Source organism: Elephas maximus, chromosome 26 (assembly GCF_024166365.1).
Source record: "Elephas maximus indicus isolate mEleMax1 chromosome 26, mEleMax1 primary haplotype, whole genome shotgun sequence".
NCBI classification, from domain to species: domain Eukaryota; kingdom Metazoa; phylum Chordata; class Mammalia; order Proboscidea; family Elephantidae; genus Elephas; species Elephas maximus.
This window is the reverse complement of record NC_064844.1, coordinates 24203305-24224792: the sequence shown is the minus strand read 5'-3', so window position 1 is coordinate 24224792 and position 21488 is coordinate 24203305. Positions and strand designations below refer to the sequence as shown.

General features: G+C 38.4%; 1 protein-coding gene across 6 annotated transcripts in view; it reads right to left on the bottom strand.

Moving 5' to 3' along the window:
* Nucleotides 1-21488, bottom strand: part of MAP4K3 (mitogen-activated protein kinase kinase kinase kinase 3) — a 237823-nt gene that overhangs the window by 214660 nt on the left and 1675 nt on the right. The window contains exon 2 of one of the 6 annotated variants that reach the window (XM_049870294.1): nucleotides 315-448. The exons of the other annotated variants lie outside the window; for them this stretch is intronic. Within the exon in view, the coding sequence (XP_049726251.1) occupies nucleotides 315-401 (87 nt within the window). The 5' untranslated portion in view covers nucleotides 402-448. The remainder of the gene's footprint in view (nucleotides 1-314; nucleotides 449-21488) is intronic. 6 annotated transcript variants of the gene reach the window in all.

Below are 21488 nucleotides of genomic sequence, written 5' to 3'. Positions count from 1 at the left end.
GGGCAGGCGAGGGGGAGGGCGGAAGGGAGGAGAGTCTACCCACAAGCCCAGGAGTCTGCCTTTGACATAGCCTTGGATAGGGAGGAAGAAAAAAAGTCCTTTAAAATTCAAAACCAGGAGGCGGGGCCAAGATGGCAGAGCAGTCAGATGCTTCCTGTGACCCATCTTACAACAAAGACCCAAAACAACAAGTGAATCGATTATATATGACAATCTAGGAACCCTGAACATCAAAGGCAAAGCTGAGCAACTGAGCTGAGTGACAGGCAGAGGGAAAAACAGTTCAAAAGCAGTGAGGAGTTGCCAGACCTGACCTGGAGGGAACCGGCACCTCGCAGGACGATTTCACTTGCACGAGCGTGGTTACAAAAGCACTGGCATCCGGGACGCGTTTTCCACATCAGGAGAGACAGCGTAGCGGAGAGTCTACTCACGTCTCCAGAATCAGCTAAGCAATAAAATGGCAAAAGATAAGTACCTGCATTTACCCTACCACGCAGATCAAAAAATACCCCTTTGGGAAAAACCTGCCTTCCATTTACCTGCTCCCTTTGTGCTGTGCACTGCATCCCCGTCAACTGCATCCCCTGGGCCAGAAGTAGGACCTGACACTCGCCCTGAGCCATTCTCCTGGACTTGGAAACGGAACAAATTAACAAACAAGGAAAAAATACTCTGCTAGCTCCCCTAAGCTGGAAACTCAGGGCAGAAACAGCTCCTTTGCCTAGGCACAAGCATAAGGGGTCCACAGACTTTAATGCCTCTCGACCCTGCCTAGACCTGTGTGGGCCCGTTTCAACAGTGTAGGCCTTCGTTAGCACAGTACAACTGGGTATATACCTGAAGTCTAACTTCAACTGTTTCAGCTACATAGTGGAGAGGCAGGTTCATGACATTTGACACCACTCTCTGCTTATTAAGCAGGGTCATCACCTACCCACATCAGGGGCCTGAGGACTGGTGGCTCCACCCATGTCACCTAGCCATAGGGTCCAAAAAAAGTGGTGTCTCCCAGTCCTTACAGCCAACAGCACTGGATGCCCGTGGTCCAGCTTCAAAACTCACCCACCTACGGACTCTAGGGAACAGGGACACACTTTCCTCACAGACACTCAGGGGCGGCTGTCAGCCCCCTGCCTTGCTGAGAGCATGACCCCCTATGGTAGCCAGATACCTGTGCCTAAACCAATCACCCCTCCTAGCCTAGGACTGAAGGTAAGAGCCTGCACCACACACTTGGTGACTGACTACCTGAACACACGAGCTAAATCCATACAAGAAAAGTTAGCAGACTTCTGGGCTCACATGCCTAGTAACAGCTCTAACCACCTGGTGACAAGATGTTAGAGCTTCAAAGGCACCAATAATCAAAACAGCTCACTCAAGCAGCCTATTTGGGCATATCAAAACAAAACAAAACAAGAAGCTAGGACACAGTAGGCAAACATAAAATAAATAAATATAATAACTTATTGATGTCTCAGAGACAATGGTCAACATCAAATCATATAAAGAGGCAGCCCAAGACGGCTTCAGCAAGCTCCCGAAACAAAGAAACAAGAAATCTTCTGGATGAAGGATGAGGAATAATCTACAAGTGACTGGAGTACCAGAACAGGGGGGATAACAGAAAATATAGAGAGAATTCTTGAAGATTTGTTGGCAGAAAACTTCCCTGATATCATAAAAGATGAGAAAATATCTATCCAAGATGCTTATCAAACCCCACAAAAGGAAGATCCCAAAAGAAAGTCACCAAACACATTATAATCAAACTTGCCAAAACCAAAGATAAACAGAAAATTTTAAGAGCGGCTAGGGATAAACGAAGTCATCCTATAAAGGAGAGTCAATAAGACTAAACTCTGACTACTCAGCAAAAACCATGCTGGCAAGAAGGCAATGGGACGACATACATAAAGTCTTGAGAGAAAAAAATTGCCAGCCAAGAATTATACATCCAGCAAAACTGTCTCTCACATATGATGGCAAAATTAGGATATTTCCAGATGAACAAAATTTTAGGGAATTTGCAAAACAACAAATGAAAATTATAAGAAATACTAAAGGGAGTCCTCTGGTTAGAAAATCAGTAATATCAGATAACAACCCAAGACTAGAACACAAGGCACAGCAACCAGATATCAACCCAGACAGGGAAATCACAAAAATATATCAAAGCTAAAATGCTCGAAATAGGGAAACAGAGACATCATTATGTAAAAGATGACAACTTTAAAACTAAAAAGAGGGACTAAAAAATGTCATCATAGATCTTTCATATGGAGAGGAAATCAGGGCAATATAAAGAAATAAAAGATTGATTTAAACTTAGAAAAATAGGGGCAAATATTAAGGAAACCACAAAGGAAACTAACAATTCTACTCATCAAAATAAAAAACAAGAAAAATGTAAAGACTCAGCAAATACAAAATCAACAACAATGAAAAAGAGGAAAAGAAAATATATAAAGAAAAGCCACTCGCTACAGAAAATCAACTGGAACAAAGAAATCGTCAACAACACACACAAAAAATACATCAAGATGACAACGCTAAACTCATACCTATCAATAATTATGCTGAATGTAAATGGACTAAATAAACCAACAGAGACAGAGAATGGCAGAAGGGATAAGAAAACAGTCTGTCTATATGCTGCTTACAAGAGACATGCCTTAGACTTAAAGACCCAAACAAACTAAAACTCAAAAGAATGGAAAAAAATATATCAAGCAAACAACAATCAAAAAAGAGCAGAAGTGGCAATATCAATTTCTGACAAATAGACTTTAAAGTAAAATCCACCACAAAGGATAAGGAAGGACACCATGTAATGATTAAAGGGTCAGTACACCAGGAGGACATAACCATAATAAATATTTACACACCCAACGACAGGGTTCCAAAATACAGAAAACAAACTCTAATAGCATTGAAAAGAGAGATAGCTCCACAATAATAGTAGGAGACCTCAAAACACCACTTTCGGTGAAAAAACAGAACATCCAGAGAGAAGCTAATAAAGACACAGAAGATCCAAATGCCACAATCAAGCAACTTGACTTCACAGACATATACAGAACACTCCACCAACAACAGCCAAGTATACTTCCTTTTCCAAGGTACATGGAACACTTTCCAAAACAGACCCCATATCAGGCCACAAAGCAAGCCTTAACAGAATCCAAAGCATCAAAATATTACAAATCATCTTTTCTGACCATAAAGCCATAAAACTACCACTGAATGAAAAAAGCAAGGAAAAAAATCAAACACATGGAAACTGAACAAAACATTGCTCAAAAACTACTGAGCTTTAGAAGGAATTAAGGACAGGAGAAAAAAAATCATAGAATCAAAGGAGAATGAAAACACATCCTACCAGAACCTTTGGGGCACAGCAAAAGCAGTTCTCAGAGGTCAATTTATAGCATAAATGCACACATCCAAAAAGAAGTGCCAAAATCAAAACATTAACCCTACAACTTAAACAAATAGAGAGCAGCAAAAGAAGTCCTCGGGCACCAGTAGAAAGCAAATAATAGAAATTAGAGCAGAATTAAATGAAATAGAGAACAAAAAACAACTGAAAGAGTTAAGAAGACCAAAAGATAGTTCTTTGAAAAGATCAACAAAATCGATAAGCCACTGACCAAACTGACAAAAGAAAAACAGGAGAGGAAGCAAATAACTTGAAACAGAAATGAGGCGGGCTGGAGCAAAGAAGAATGAGGAACACCAAAGACACAAGGTAATTATGAGCCCAAGAGACAAAAGGGCCACATAAACCAAAGACTACATCAGACTGAGACCAGAAGAACTAGATGGTGCCTGGCTACAAGCGATTACTACCCTGACAGGGAACACAACAAAGAATCCCTGATGGAGCAGAACAGCTGGATGCAGAACTCAAATTCTCGTAAGAAGACCAGGCTTAATGCTCTGACTGAGACAAGAAAGACCCCAGAGGTCACGGTTCCCAGACCTTATGTGAGTCCAAGACAGGAACCATTCCCAAAGCCAACTCTTCAGATAAGGATTGGACTAGACTATAAGACAGAAAATGATACTATTGAGAAGTGAGCTTCTTGGCTCAAGAAGACACGAGACCATGTGGGCAGCTCCTGTCTGGAGGTGAAATGAGAAGGCAGAGGGGGACAGAAGCTGGCTGAATGGACACAGACAATACAGGGTGGAGAGGAGGAGTGTGCTGTCTCATTAGGCGGAGAGCAACTAGGAGTACATAGCAAGGTATGCGTAAGTTTCTCTATGAGAAACTGACTTAATTTGTAAACTTTTATTTAAAGCACAATAAAAAAAAGAGGACAAAAAAACGAGAGGATCACAACAGACCTAACTGAAATTAAAAAAATGATAACAGAATACTATGAAAAACTGTACTCTAACAAATATGAAAACCTAGAGGAAATGGACAAATTTCTAGAAACACACTACCTACCTAAACTAACACAGAGGCAGAACAACTAAATAAACCTGTAACAAAAAAAAAAAGATCGAAAAGGTCATTAAAAAACTCCCCCCAAAAAAAAAAAGCCATGGCCCTGATGGCTTCACTGGAGAATTCTAACAAACTTTCAGAAAAGAGTTAACACCACTACTACTGAAAGTATTTCAGAGCATAGAAAAGGATGGAATACTCCCAAACTCATTCTATGAAGCCAGCATAACACTGATACTAAAATCAGGTAAAAACACCACAAAAAAAGAAAATTACAGACCAGTATCCCTCATGAACATAGTCGCAAAAATCGTCAACAAAACTCTACCCCGCTGCCGTTGAGTCGATTCCAACTCATAGCGACCCTATAGGACAGAGCAGAACTGCCCCCTAGTATTTCCAAGAAGCGCCTGGCAGATTTGAACTGCTGACCTCTTCATTAGCAGCCATAGCACTTAACCACTACACCACCAGGGTTTCCAACACAACTCTGGCCAACAGAATTCAACAATGTATCAAAAAAATAATTCACCATGACCAAGTGGAATTCACACCAGGTATGCAGGAATGGTTCAACATTAGAAAAACAATCAATGTAATCTAACACATAAATAAAACAAAAGACAAGAATCACATGATCTTACCAATTGATGTAGAAAAGGCATTTAACAAAGTCTAACACCCATTCCTGATAAAAAATCTCAGCAAAATAGGAACAGAAGGGAAATTCCTCAACAAAATAAAGGGCATTTAGACAAAACCAACAGCCAAAATCATCCTAAATGGAGGACTTGAGAACAGGAACCAGACAAGGATGCCCTTTATTACCACTCTTATTCAACATGGTGCGGGAGGTCCTAGCCAGATCAATTAGGCTAGAAAAAGAAACAGATGGCATCCAAACTGGTAAGGAAGAAGTAAAACTATCTCTACTGGCAGATGATATGATCTTATACACAGAAAACCCTGAAGGGTCCACAGGAAAACTATTGAAAGTAATAGAAGATTTCAGCAAAGTCTCAGGATACATGACAAACATACAAAAATCAGCTGGATTCCTCTACACCAACAAATAGAACAATGAAGAAAAAAATCACCAAATCAATACCATTTACAACAGCCCCTAAGAAGATAAAATACTTAGGAATAAATCTAACCAGAGACATAAAAGACCTACACAAAGAAAACTGCAAGACACTACTGCAAGGAACTATAAAAGACCATAAGTGGAAAAATATACCTTGCTCATGGACAGTAAAACTCAACATTGCACTCTGCAGATACAATGTAATCCTCATCTAAATTCCAACGGCATTTTTTAATGAGATGGAGAAACAAATCACCAACTTCATGCGGAAAGGCAAGAGGCCACAGATAAGTAAAGCATTACTGAAAAAGAACAACAAAGTGGGAGCCTTCACATGACCTGATTTTAGAAGCTATTGTTCCGCCATGGTAGCCAAAACAGCCTGGTGCTGGTACAACAGATACACAGACCAATGAAACAGAATTGAGAATCCAGACATAAATTCATCCACTTATGAGCAGCTGATATTTGACAAAGGCCCAAAGTCTGTTAATTGGGGAAAAGACAGTTTCTTTAACAAACAGTACTGACATAACTGGATATCCATCTGCAAGGCAATGAAACAAGACCTAAACCTCACACCATGCACAAGAATGAACTCAAAATGGATCAAAGACCTAAATATAAAATCTCAAACAATAAAGATCATGGAAGAAAAAATAGGGACAATGCTAGGAGCCCTAATACATGGCATAAACAGTATACAAAACATTACTAACAATGCACAAACATCAGAAGAAAAATTAGATGATTGGGTGCTCCTAAAAATCAAACACTTGTGCTCATCCAAGACTTCACCAAAAGAATATAAAGACAACCTACAGACTGGGAAAAAAATCTTACGTAGGAGAAGTCCAATCAGTGTCTAATCTCTAAATTCTAAAAGATACAGCAAAACCTCAACAACAAAAAGACAAATAATCCAATTAAAAAATGGGCAAAAAACATGAACAAGCTCTTCATCAAAGAAGATAGTCAGGTGGCTAACCAGTACATAAGGAAATGGTCACAATCATTAGCCATGAGAGAAATACAAATTAAAACTACAATGAGATACCATCTCACCCTAACAAAGCTGGCATTAATCTAAAAAACCCCAAATAATAAATTTTGGAGAGGCTGTGGAGAGACTGGAACACTTATACACTGCTGGTGGGAATGTAAAATCATACTATCACTTTGGAAATTATTTGGCACTTCCTTAAAAAGCTAGAAATAGAAGCACCATATGATCCAGCAATCCCACTCCTTGGGATATAGCCTAGAGAAATAAGACCCTTTACATGAACAGATATATGCACACCCATGTTCACTGCAGCACTGTTTATAATAGCAAAAAGATGAAAACCTAGGTGCCCATCAACGGATCACTGGATAAACAAATTATGGTATATTCACACAATGGAATTCTACCCAACCGTAAAGAACAACAATGAATCTGCGAAACAGCTCATAACACAAGATGGATCTGGAAGGCATTACGCTGAGTGAAATTAGGTGCAAAAGGACAAATATCTTATGAGACCACTATTACAAGAACTCAAGAAAAGGTTTAAACACAGAAGAAAACATTCTATGATGGTTATGAGGGTAGGGAGGAAGGGAGAGGGGAATTCACCAACTAGATAGTAAAAAAAAAAGATAGTAGACAAGAATTATTTTAGGTGAAGGGAAGGACAACACACAATACAGGGGAAGTCAGCATAACTGAAATAAACCAAAAGCTAAGAAGCTTGCGAGTACAACCAAACACTTCGAAATACAGTATTAGCAGGGGCGGGGGACTGAGGACCATGGTTTCAGACCATGGTCAACTGGCATAACAAAGTTTATTAAGAAAACGTTCTGCAACCCACTTTGGTGAGTGGCATCTGTGGTCTTAACAGCCAGCAAGTGGCCATCTAAGATGCATTAATTGGTCCCAACCCACCTGGAGCAAAGGAGAATGAAGAGCACTAAAGACACATGGAAACTATGAAGCCAAGGGACAGAAAGGGACACATAAACCAGAGACTCCATCAGCTTGAGGCCAGAAGAACTAGATGGTCCCCGTCTACCATCAATGACTACCCTGACAGGGAACACAACAGAGAGTCCCTGATGGAACATGAGAAAAGTGGGATGCAGAACTCAAATTCACGTAAAAGGACCAGACTTAACGGTCTGACTGAGACTGGAGGGATCCCAGAGGACACGGGCCCTGGACTCTCTGTTAGCCCAAAACTAAAACCATTCCTGAGGGAAAGATTAAACAAAGATTAGACTGGACTATAAGACATAAAATGATACTGGTGAGGAATGTGCTTCTTAGCTCAAGTAGACACATGAGACTAAGTGGGCAGCTCCTGTCTGGAGGCAAGATGAGAAGGCAGAGGGGGACATGAGCTGGTTGAATGGACACAGGAAATACAGGAGAGGAGAAATCTGCTGTCACATTATAGGGAGAGCAACTAGTGTCACATAACCATGTCTGTATCAGCTTTTGTACAGGAAACTAATTTGAACTGTAAACTTTCACTTAAAGCACAACAAAAAAAAAAAAAAAAAGAAGGGAAAAAAAGAATTCAAAAACAAGAACCCAATGTTCACTTAGGTTTGGGGTTCAAATTTGCATTATCCATAAGGTGTGGGTAATTCTGCACGAGAAATTAACATAAAAATTAGTCCCAGACTGATTACAACCTATGAGGCTCCTGCAGAAGCAAAGGCAAAACTGTTTTTAGCAAGACAACCCTCAATCTGAGCCATAAAAGAGTCTTACAGGAAAAACTAAAAAAACAGATGAGTTTGCAAACAAAGTCATAATCCACCATGAGTGAGAGTCAGCAGACACAACAAACCAATAGACAGCAAGACTAAAATCCCAAGAATTTGAAAATATAGGATAATTTGAAAAAGACAATTAAAAAATGTTAAAATAATCAAAGTTATAAAGAAGTCAAAACTAAAAGAACAAGAAACTATGCAAAGACTTGATAAAGAAAACAGAGCTTCTAGAAATAACACAATTATTAAAATTTAAAAAGCAATGGAATCTAACTGACCAAACTGATAACAGTTGGAGCATCAAAATAAATGACAGCAGTGAATTATAAAACCAAACCTGTTGCCATTGAGTCAATTCCGACTCATAGCGACCCTATAGGACAGACTAGAACTGCCCCATAGGGTTTCCGAGGAGGGGCTGGTGGAATCAAACTGCTGACCTTTTGGTTAGCAGCTGAGCTCTTAACCACTGCACCACCAGGGCTCCAGTAAATTATAGCCTAATAAATAAAAAATGAGCTGAAGCTGAAAGGTAAACAGGGAGAATTTAGGGAGAAGGAAGAAGAGGAAAGAATCCACAAGCCCAAGTACAAACAAAACAGAAGAGAAAGCTCCTCCTCACAGTAGAATGCCAACTAATAAATACAGAAAAAATTAATGGAGTTAGAAAATCTCTATTTTGCACCATCAGAGTAATAATTCAAGTAAGAATCATCAACAGATGCTAAAACTAGCTGATGTAAGTCTGATGAAGAACAAGATATTACACAGTCTCAACATATCTCCCCATAAATTACTTAATTATAAAAGGAAAAATAATAACCTTATAGTGAAAAAACCTAGTAGACGGAACGTTAACCAAATGATGAAAGTTAACGTTAATAATGGAACAAATCAACACCATGTGCCTCCTGATGTGATGCACTGAGGACACGACGTATTTCTGCCAAAAATGTGTAACCAGAATTTATCCCTTTCGTTACTATATATATATATATTTTTTTTTTTTAATGCCATGTTTTTTCAGTATTGGAATACATGCTTACTGATTGTGTGTTTAAACTTTCGGTTGTTAATATGAATCTTGGAGCCCTAGTGGCACGGTGGTTAAAGAGCTCAGCTGCTAACCAGAAGTTCAGCAGTTTGAATTCACCAGCTGGTCCTTGGAAACTCTACGGGACAGTTCTACTCTGTCCTATACGGTCGCTATGAGTTGGAATCGACTTGACGGCAACACGTTTGGGTTTTTTTTAACATGGATTTTCAGAAAATATGATCTGGTAATAGCCACCAATGAGGCCAGTGCACTGTGGCACCACCAATCTGTGCTACTACAATATACTAACGAGACCTAGATAAGTAATTTATTGCTGGCACTTTTCCATTAGGTTACATGAGGAACCTCTGGTTTTCCAAATAAGACACAGAAAAACAAAAACCCAAGAGGGCTCCCTAGCTGTCACACAGGAAAGCCATAATTGCAAACCTTATCTCACAGAAATAAAGAGAGAACAGGCAAAAGTTTACAAAACTAACACATGCAGGAAGTGTGAACCTACACAACAAGGAGGCTCCAACTCTGGTCTGCAGAGCTTCATGCATTTCAAAAGGGACCCACCATGACTCTATTCGTACTAGAACTGGAATAAACCTTACCCCTCAAGTCCAGAGGCATAAAAGTGGCTGGCATACTGTTTGTGCCTGTGGAAATGAAAGGGTTTCAATAAGAAGAAATACCACATGCCCAGAATGAGGGGCATTCTACAAAATAAATGATGCATACTCTTCAAAAATGTCGGTGCTAAAAAAACAAAGAAAAGTTGAGGAATGACTCTAAATTAGGAGTCTCGGAAACTAAAAGCAGCATGTGATCCTAGATTGGTCTTTGGACTAGGGAAAAAAATGCCATTATGGACATTAGTAGGACCACTGGTGGAAATTTTAATAAGGTCTTAGATCAGTTATAGTATCAATATTTCCCAATTTTGGTAACTGTCCTATGGTTTGGAAACCCTGGTGGTGTAGTGGTTAAGTACTATGGCTGCTAACCAAGAGGGCCACAGTTCAAATCCACCAGGCGATCCTTGGAAGCTCTGTGGGGCAGTTCTACTCTGCCCTATATGGTCGCTAGGAGTCAGAATCTATTCGAGGGCAGTGGGTTTGGTTTCGGTTTTGTCCTATGGTTTAACTTAAGTGAATGTCCCTTATTTTGAGAAATACACATTGAAGTGTTTATGGGTAAAGGAGCATTATACATAAAATTCTCAAAGAGTTCAGAAAAAAAATAATATGAATATATAGATTCTTCCAGGAACTGACAGAATACCAATTCAGATACTTCAACGAATGGATGCAACACTGAAAGCGCTTACTCCTTTATGTCAAGAAATCTGGAAGACGCTACCTGGCCCACCAGCAACAACAGGTTTACACTCATGTCTATTCCAAAGAAAGGCTATTAAACGGAACGTGAAAATTACCGACCAATAGCCTTACTATTGCATGTTAGCAAAATTTTGCTCAAGATAATTAAAAATTGGTTGCAGCTAAACAGCAACAGGAACTGGATTCACAAAACACACATGGAACAAGGGTTATGACTGCTGATGTCAGATGGATCTTGGCCTAAAGCAGAGAATACCAGAAAGATGTTTACCAGTGTTCTACTGACTATGCAAAAGCAATCAACTGCGTGGATCATAACAAGTTACAGATAACACTGCGAAGATGGGAGTTCTAGAATATTTAATTGTGCTCATGCAGAACCAGTATACAGATCAAGCGCCATTTGTTCAAAGAGAACAAGGGAATATGGCCTGTTTCAAAATTGGTAAAGTTGTGCAGCAGGATGTATACTTTCACTTTACTTATTCAATCTATACACTGAACAAATAATCTGAGAAACTGGACTATATGAAGAACACAGCATCAGGACTGGAGGAAGACACATTAACCATCTGCAATAGGCAGAGGACACAACTTTGCTTGCCAAAAAATGAAGATGACTTGAAGCACTTATAGATGAAGTATGGATTACACCCAAACGTGAAGAAAACAAAAATTCTTACAACTAGGCCCATAAACAACATCACGATAAATGATGAAGAAACTGAAGATGTCAAAATTTCATTCTACTCCGATCAACAATTAACGTACATGAAAGCAGCAGTCAAGAAATCAAACAACGTTATTACATTGGACAAATGTGTGGCAAAAACTTTAAAATACTAAAAAGTAAAGATGTCACTTTGATGACTAAGGTGTGCCTGACCCAAGCCATGGTATTTTCAGTCCCTTCATATGCATGCAAAAGCTGGACAATGAAAAAGGAAGATCAAAGAAGAATCGACAAATTCGAATTGTGGTGCTGGCAAAGAATACTGAAGAACAAACAAATCAGTCTTGGAGGAAGTGCAACCAGAACACTCCTTAGAAGGAGCTTCTTTTTACCAAGAGGTCTCGCCTACTTTGCACATGTCGAAAAGGACCAATCACTGGAGAAGGACATCACGCTTGGTAAAGTTAGAGGGTCAGCGAAAAGAGGAAGACCCTCAAAGAGATGGATTGACACAGAGGCTGTAACAATGGGCTTGAACATACCCACTATCGTGAGGGTGGCACAGGACCAGGCAAATGTTTCATTCTGTTATATGTAAGGTCTCTGAGTCAGGACCGACTCAACAGCAGTTAACAACAACAATGTATATACAAAGAAAAAGTGATAAAGCAAATGTGGCAAAGTGTTAACCACTGATGAATCCAGGTGAAGGGCATGTGAGGCTTCTCTGTATTATTCTTGAAATTCTCCTATGAGTTTGGTTTTTCTTTTTTTAAAGCAACAGAAGTTTTTGAACAGCAGCTTATACACAAACACAAAGGAAGGTGCAAGGATATGAACCATAATGCAACACACAGAATAAAGAATTGGAAAAAATACAATATTCAAGACATGGAGAAAGAGAAGAAAGATCAAGCACACAACAAGAGCTCTAAAGGGAGACAACAGAGATGGAGAAGAAATGACTGTCAAAGACACGTCAGCTCAGAATTTTCCAGAACGGATGAAATATGCTATTCTTCCAATTAAAGAAAAACAAATATTTTTAGTTAAATCCACACCCAGACACATCATTGCGAGACCACAGGACACCGAAATCAAAGAAGACAACAGAATATCATCTTCAAAGTGCTGAGAAAAAGTAACTGTCATCCTAGAGCTCTATACCCCACTCAACTATCATTTAAAGGTAAAGGTAATATAAAAATATTTCTGGTTAAAAAAAAAAGGACTGAGTTTACCCTACACAGTCCCTCACCTAAAAAAGAAAAGAAACTGCCAAATGATGCTCACCAGACAGAAGAAAACAGAACCCAGAATGAAGCAGTGAGATGTCAAGAAGCAATGGTAAGTAAAAAAATTGAAAACACTTTAACTAATATAGGAGATATAAGAACAGTGTAGAACCAAATTAAGAGACAGCAACAACACAAAGTAGGAAAGCGGTAACTAAAAACAAGCAATCTTGCATAGAGAAAAGGGAGATACCGATTACCTTTATAATCCAAGAATGCATGTGGCAATTTTAAGGGTAACCACTAAAAGTATAAAAATAAAATGCGTAACTTTTAAATAAACAGAAGGGGAAGGGTGGGAAATAAAAGAAACTCACTAAATACCATCCAGATGGCTACCCAAACAAGTTGGAAAGAAAAGACTAATTAACCCTAATGAATTTGGGAAAACATTATACTGTAAATCAAATGAGTTTCAAAATCTTCAGGCTGGCATTGATTTGTCTGTATCTTAGGTATCTGAAACATCACGTTTCCCAATACAATCCCTTACTTTAAGGTGGAATGGCTGTCTATTATCTCATATTGGTCCCAAAGCAGTACTTTTATCCATATTTCCTCCTTTGGAATGACCTCCCTCACAATCCTCTACAAATGCAAACCCAGTATTTCTTCAAGCTCCAGGGGGTCAAGATTCACCCTTCAGTAAGTCTTCTAGACTAATCCCAACTCATCCTTCCCCTAAATTGAGTTCCCAGAGCATTTATAAAGTTTTATTATTACTTTTAATTGTTAAAATACTACTTTAGACATTCTTTAGATGTTCCATTTATGCATATTTTGTTTGCTCAACCAGACCAAGATCAGAAAGAAATTTTTTAAGATACCCTGAACAACCTAGCACAGTGTTGTTTATTTTTCACTTAAGGATGAATAAAACTTTTTAAGCCTTTAAGTGCATTTTCAAGCCTTTAACAAGCTCAAAAAAACACTAATCGTGTAAAATAAGCATGCATAAATATATATATCTCATACATAAAAATAAACCAGGCTTCTAAGGACTCTGTTTCAATCTCAGACAACAGCATTTCCCCTGTCTTCTTTCCTTTTCACATTTGCCAATTTTAAAAGGAGTCCATATGCTTAAGGCTAAAAATGAACAAGGTTAAGTCAAAGGAAGTCAGACCGCTAAGACAGTGAAAATTTTGATAAAAACTAAAAATGTGACTCATTACTGTACCACCTTGAAAAAATATCCCAGAATAGTAGTTCTCTTTTACTACTTATTAGTAGAAAAAGTTGGGGGAGGGGGATGCAAATTAAAAAGAAAAAAACGGCAAAACACTGATGAGATAAACTAAAATCTAAATAAATGGAGAGATATACCATATTCATACAGCACAACTCAATACTCCTAAGGTCTCAATTCTCCACAAATTGAGCTGCAGATCTCATGCAATCAAAATCAGAATCCCAGCTGGCTATATGTGCTAAAATGCCATAGGATTAGCTACAAACATATACATACATATATACATGCACTGGGGTTTTTTTTTTTTACACATGTATATGCAAAAACTGGTGAAAACTAACTAAGGTCTAGTTAGTTGTGTCGTGACAATCAGTTTCCTGGTTTTGATAATACACTATAGTCTAAGGTCTCACCTTTGGTGGAAACTGGGTGTTGGCTACATGGGACCTACTTGTATTATTACTGCAACTTTCTATGCATTTATAATTATTTCAAAATAAAAAAGCTTTTTAAAAAAAATCCCAATACACTTTTTTGTATAAATTGAAAAGCTGATTCTAAATTTACATGCAAAAGCAAAGGACCTAGAAAAGATAAAACAATTCTGATAAAGTAGAACAAAGTTGGAAGACTCACACAACCTAACTTCAAGACTTATACAGTGAACAAGACAGTGAGGGACTGGGGAAAGTACAAAGAGCTCATTAGAACCACAGAGTCCAGAATATACCCACACATGTACTGTTAACCGATTTTCGTCAGAAGTGCCAAGGCAGTTCATTTATGATTTTACGTGAAGTCTAGGAGTGGGGGAGGTGGACCGCAGCTGTGATTTACTGGGGAGACAAGAGAACTTCCTGAGGTTACGGAAATGTTCTGTATTTAAATAAGGTTACACAGGTATATATTTGTCGAACCTTGTCTAATTAAAACACATACAAACCCACTGCCGTCAAGGTGATTCCAACTCACAGCAACCCTACAGGGCAGAGAAGAACTGCCCCACAGGGTTTCCAAGGCTGTTTAAATCTTTAAGGAAGCAAACTGCTACATTCTTCTTTGGAGGAGTGGCTGGTGAGTTCGAACCACCCACCTTTTGGTTAGCCGGCAAGCGCTTTAGCCACTGCACCACCAGGGCTCCTTAATTAAAACATTTAAGACCCATGTATTTCACAGTAAATAAACTATAACTTGATTTTAAAAATATACAATAAACCCAACTTTTGTGTATGAAATATTTATGTATGAATAACCAGAAGCAGAATAACTAGAATCAAAACATTAAAAGCATCATCTCTTAGGAGTAAGGTTACTAATCATTTTAATTGTTTGCTTATCATTTCCTTAATAATGTCTTTTTTTTTTTTTTTTTACAGTGTTTTATATTCAGAATAAAATAAGGGGCACTTTTTAAAGTTATGCCGGAAGAATATCTTACTGTTCTCATTATTTCATGTATCAATTATTCCCCAAATCTGTAGCATTTTTCTACATGTCTTTGTGAGTCCTTTACCAATCCCTTAATAAGAGCTGAGAGAAAGGTACTGACCCTTCCCTTATCAAGTTTCTGTTAGTTCTAAAGTCATTGCTAAAGAATTATTATTCTCCACAGAAAACAGAGAAACTCATTATTAGGATTTCTTTAGAACAACTACAGTAAAAGAATAACAAAAAGAAACCTCAAAGATAGCTCTTTATTTTCTAATAAAACGTCTAAAATTCATCACATCTCTCTCTTCTCTACTGTCTTTGTAACCTGTAGACCACTGATTTAAATTTAAGATTTAACAAAATAGGAAAGGTTCACTGATATGATCCTGGACTCCACACTACAGCTAACTTTTAAGAAACGACCACTGGTCAAGTTGTGGAGAGTTATCAGAGAAAAATATCCACAATTATCTGAAATGGCTTTTAAAATATCCTCCTCCGCCAACTACATACATGTGAGACACTAGATTTTCTTCATACATGTCAGCAAAACAACAGATTGAATGCAGAAGTAGAACTGAGAATCCAGCTGTCTTCTATTTAACCAGATAGAGATTTGCAAAAATGTACAATAATGCCACTCTTTTCACTAGATTTTTCTGACTGAAAATAGTCACTTTTCACAAAAATGTTATTTATACTAACATGTCGTGGGTTTTTTATCATTGTTTTTTACAAACTGATAGTTTCTCAGTTTTAATTACTAATATGGTAAATAGCAATAGAAATAACACATAAACAACTTTAGGGTGCTCAACAATTTTTAGGAGAATAAAAGGGTTCTGAAACCAGAGAAATTTAGGAATCACTGTCTTAGCAAATATTTTTGTCCTTCATTGTCTCTGATCTGTTCTCATTATGATGACCAAAAAAACCCTGAAGCCCTTTCAACACTATTATTCCTTGTACACTTCACATCATCTAAACTACTGTGCCCGGCTTTCAAGAAGTTTTATAAATTGGCACTACCTTTCTAGTAGATCTTATTTTTACATACTCCCCAACACAAGCCTTCCTTTTCAATCCATCCTCTATTTTAGTCTCCAAGACTTTACCTTTGTAGTTACATTCACCTTTCACCTGGAACGCCCCCCCCAAGTCACTTTCCTCTCTGTCTCCCCCTACCCCCACCACCACAACTATCTAAACCTGTACTCATCCTTCAGGGACCAGAGGTCAAAGGAGACAATGCCTTTAAAGTTAGAAGTTTGTACTTTAGTCTAAAGGCAGTGAAGATAAGGGTCTCTGAGCAGGGAAAGGTGAACAATTTATATGGAAAGAGTTTTCTTACAATCTTGAATTTCTAAGAAGGGTTTGATGTCTTCTTTGATACAAAATAAATGAAGTCTTCTTTGAAAACACCTAAATTTACAGTCAAATCTAAAATTCTTCCACAAAGTTTAAGGACTAAGGTAGTCAGTACATTGTCACATTAGGAATCCAAACCTATAATCTCAGGTCAAGGGAGCTGGCACTCTGACTGAAACGTGGCATCTTCCGGTACACAAAAAAAGACTGTAAAAAGCAAAACTAGAACAGAAAACAAACATGATTCCTCTTTTGAAACTATGGCCTTTTTGTATTGATGAACAAAGTCCTCTTCCTAAAATTCCAATGTAATCATATTGTCAAAAAATAAAATGTGTAACAACTACTAATATTCACTAGTTAGCCACTAAAGGTCTTTAGTTTAAAATGACAGATTATCTTCATATGCTTGAAAAGTTATGTACATTGCTTAATATACAGAAGATACTCATATTAAGTCTACGGATTTTGTTTAGGTCTAATAACAATCCATAATGTTTAGTGTATGCTGTACCCATTACTACCAGAGCTCCGGACCTAAGCTCAATGCCATCTACTCTTTACAGTCTGCTGTGAGTTCTCCCTCTGCTAAACCCAGGCACTGTCCTAGACTCTCAAGATACAGCCGTGAACAAAGCAAAATCCCCAGCTTCCTGCATTTATACTTTAATAAGGACAGACAGATAGTAAACAAATGAATATATGGTGATATGTGTCATGATAAGAAATTAGTAGAATAAGAAGTAGATGTAGATTTTCTATGAAGCTAACAAACGTTAAAAAGTTCAGCTCCCCCCACCTCCACTTGCATGGGTCCCTGTAAGTGTTGAGAGTTGCTGGGAGATCAAGTGTACCCAGGTAGAAAGCAGAAACCAGGCTGCTATCAGGAATTATTTTATGTGACCGCATTTCTGATTGAGAGTCCTCAGAAGAGACCTGACTCTAAGGTTACAGTACTCTGTTGGTACATCGTTTCTCATTCTAAATGAATATTCACCTTCATACCTAATTTTTCATTCTAAAGTCTCTTTCTCAATGAGGGCCGCCCAAATTGCATAAACTTCAGGTCCACAAAATCTGGACCCACCCCTGGTAAAGACAAAAAGTGAGGGGGTGTGCTGTTTTTTTACAGGGTGGTAAGGAATGGACTCATTAAAAGGTGACATTTGAGCTCAGACCTGAGGGAAATGAGGAAGTAAACTATACTGACATGGGGGGAGGGAAGCAGATATTCTAGGCAGAGACAGCAAGTACAAACCCTGAGCCAGCAGCATGCAGGGCAGGGTAGGTTAGAAGGACAGTAGCAGGAGAAATATACAATAATAAATAATATCAGCCACTAATTGCAATTAACAATTACTGAGTGCTTATTATGTGTCAGGCATTGTCCTAAGCACTTTTCTAAGTCTCTCCATTTTACAACTGCGGAAACTGAGGCACCCAAAAAACCCACTGCTGTCAAGTCGATTCCAACTCATAGCGAGCCTACAGGACAGAGAAGAACTACTCTATAGTTTCCAAGGAGCACCTGGTGGGTTCAAACTGCCAATCTTCTGGTTAGTAGCCACAGCACTTAACCAGGGTTTCCAAACTGAGGCACAGGGAGAGGAATTAAGTAACTGGCCCAAGGTCAAACAGCTAGTGGGTGATGAAACAGGCAGTCTGGCTCCAGGACCCAATTCCTAATTACTATGTCACGCTACAGAGAGGTAGGTTGTCCAGATTACGGAGTGTCTAGAGAACCTCTCAGCCAGTAAGAGATTTAATGTAACAGAACTGAGGAAGCCGACATAGTCTTGATTTCAAACTATGAAAGCTACAAGTAGGTATATATTTTACGTCCCTGTAAATATGTGAAGGCCAACCACCAGGCCTTCTCATTTTTGCTACGCCACTCACGGTCCCTAACACACTTCCTTTCATATTTTAGCTGCTCAGCGTATGACGGTTGTTCAATGTACTCTCATGAGAGAACTTACTAACCATTTATTCTCAATACAAAATAATGCTTTAGATTTGCTTTCACAAATAAATACATACACAAACCAAATCTTGGAAAGAGGTACCTCTTTCAGGGAATCAGATCCATATCAAAGTCAGATAACCTGTTTCATTTTGTGTAAGCTTTCTAGAGAAATTATCCCACCATCTGTTCCACTGTCACCAGAGTGCAGACGTAGGTCTAGGAGCCATTTCATAGAAACGAAGGTGAAGCCATGACACTAGACACTTCCTCAGAAACACATGAAGACCATGTCCTTTCAAACTTGCTTTGCCTTATCCTAGCTCCAGCTCTAGTGTATAAATCTTTTCTCTAGTAATAAATCTAGGAAAAAGTCAGAATAGGAAGACTTTAAGGGTAGGAATATAAATTAAACTTGAAAACTGCCTGAGAAATTAAATGCTGATAATATAATCTAATTCAGAGCCACCTACTTTCTTTAAAAAAAAAAAAAACTCTTTCAAATGACAAATCTATAGCTCAATAGTTTTGTTTTGTTTTGAGTCATGGACCTCTTTGAATGTTATAAGCCATCTCTCCAGAAAACATATATACACACAACACTAAGCGTTTCATTTTCAGAGGATTATGGGCCTCCTGAGGCCCAAGTCATAGAGCTCTAGGTGTCAACCCCGAGGCCCCTAGGTAACCTCCGCTCGATACTTCATCTGACAGATAGAGCCCACAGAGTTATAGATCTTTAAAGTAAGGTATGAAGAAAAAAAAAAATTTTTTTTAGCTCTATCTTTGCATACATTATAACATACTTAAGTAGACTGGCTTGGAAAAATGCGATTATTCTAAAGACTTCCTTTAAAAAAAAAAAGTTAACTCATTTGCTGGGTAAAACACAAGTCGTTTATTTAACACCCAAAGCAAAAGGGCATACAATGGTATTAATACCTTCACAATGAAACAGCTCTGAGACGCTGGGCGACTTTACAAGGTCACATAGCTAATAAATCCCAGATTTTCCACATCCTAGCTCAGTGCTCTTTAACTAAGGCACGCCACCTTAAATATAATGCAGAACACATAGCATTGGGCAGGATACAGTTTCCAAAATAAAAATCCCTTACAGTGATTTATACCATTTTTCTAGAATTTTTTTTCTAAGAATGACTATAAATAACTAGGTTTTGTATTTACTTAATACAATCGTTGCATTTTTAGCACCTACATACTGACATATTAAGGAGCAAATTATATATATTGGCTTTTGAAACCAAACTTTTTAATGTGCTCTCCTCTAATCAACGGAATTCATATAAATAAGAAACATCTAAAACAGCAGAACAAATGGGAAAGATATATTATCTTTGTAGCATGAACATTACAGATAAAGAATACAAATAGTTTAAGCTGGGAGTTATTAAGTAGACAGGGGAACGCTGCCAAAAACCATGTGGGGTTTCTCTGCTCTGGGTCCCTGGTATTAGCAGAGCCTGGCAGGCAGGGATCAAGCACGTATTATCTGATGTCCACTTGGCTGACTCTACAAAAACAGAGTGGCCTGGCTGCACTACAGAAGTTAGGAATTTCGACTATTACGTAAAGATCTCAGTAACTCAGAATGTGGCTGCAACTCAAAAGCTGAACTCGATGTCTGCCTCAGTTTCTCTACTGGAAATTTGGTAAATCATCTGTCTTAATCCTACCTCTTAGAGAGGCCAGATTGGTTAAGAGACTGGTTAAGAATGCAGTCTCTAACTGGTTCTAATTTGGGCTTTGCCACCTACCAACTTTAGCAAGTTACTTTAACCTCTGTGCCTCAATTTCTTCAACTGCAAAATGGAACTAGTAACAGCATCTATCTCAGAGTGTTGTTGTGAGAATTAAGTAAATTAATACATGGAAAAAGTTTAGAACTGGGACTAGCAAGTAATTAGCGCTCCATAAACATAACATTAGCTCTTATCGTTCTAAATGGATGACAAGATTAATCAACTGATACCTGTCTTGCACTTAGTTGTCCTAGGAAATTATAGGCCCTAATTTTTTTTTTAACCTTTTAATCATGTAGCTTACCAAACAGCTGTTTTTTTTAAATACAGTAAATATGTGACCAATTATTCCTATAAAGAATCCTGAAAGAACTTACCACCATACGCACTGCCACTAAAACTATATAGTTTTAGTTAACTTTTCATCTGAGCATAACCAGACTCCCCAGACTACTCCTAAACTACTTGGACTCCACTTTCGCGGTATTCCAAAACCCCATCACTCTTACCTGGATTACTGCGATGTCCTCCTAACTGCTCTTCCCTCTCCAATCCACTCTCCACACTGCAGTAGGGAAATCTTTTAAAAATTCAAATCTAATTTCACTCCCCAGCTCCTTACTATCTTGAGAAGTCCTCACAAGACCTAAGAGGCCTATCTATATGTTTGAAGGCCATTCTCCCTCCCTGGCTGCTGGGGCCATACAGGTCTTTCAAATCCTTAAAGGCTTCCTATTGCTTCTCATAGTGCTCCCTCTATCTGGTATACTCCCCCCTTTCTATGGCCCTAAGCACTGCATAGTTATCTTTCAGATCCCCTACCTCTCACTCCCCAAACTAGATCAGGTCTTTCTGTTACATGCTCTAATAACCCCAACCCTAATCCTCTCTTCTTTGCAACACAAAATAAAACTCTAATAAAAATGGTTGTCTAATGTTGTTCTTACCCCAAAAAATAAAACTCCAAGTAAGACTTGGGACCATGCCTATCTTTTACTGCTACAATCCAAGTGCTCAGCTGCCCAAACCCACTGCCATTGATTCCATCTCCACTCATACAGGCCCTATCACACAGAGACCTGCCCCATAGAGTTTCCAAGTTT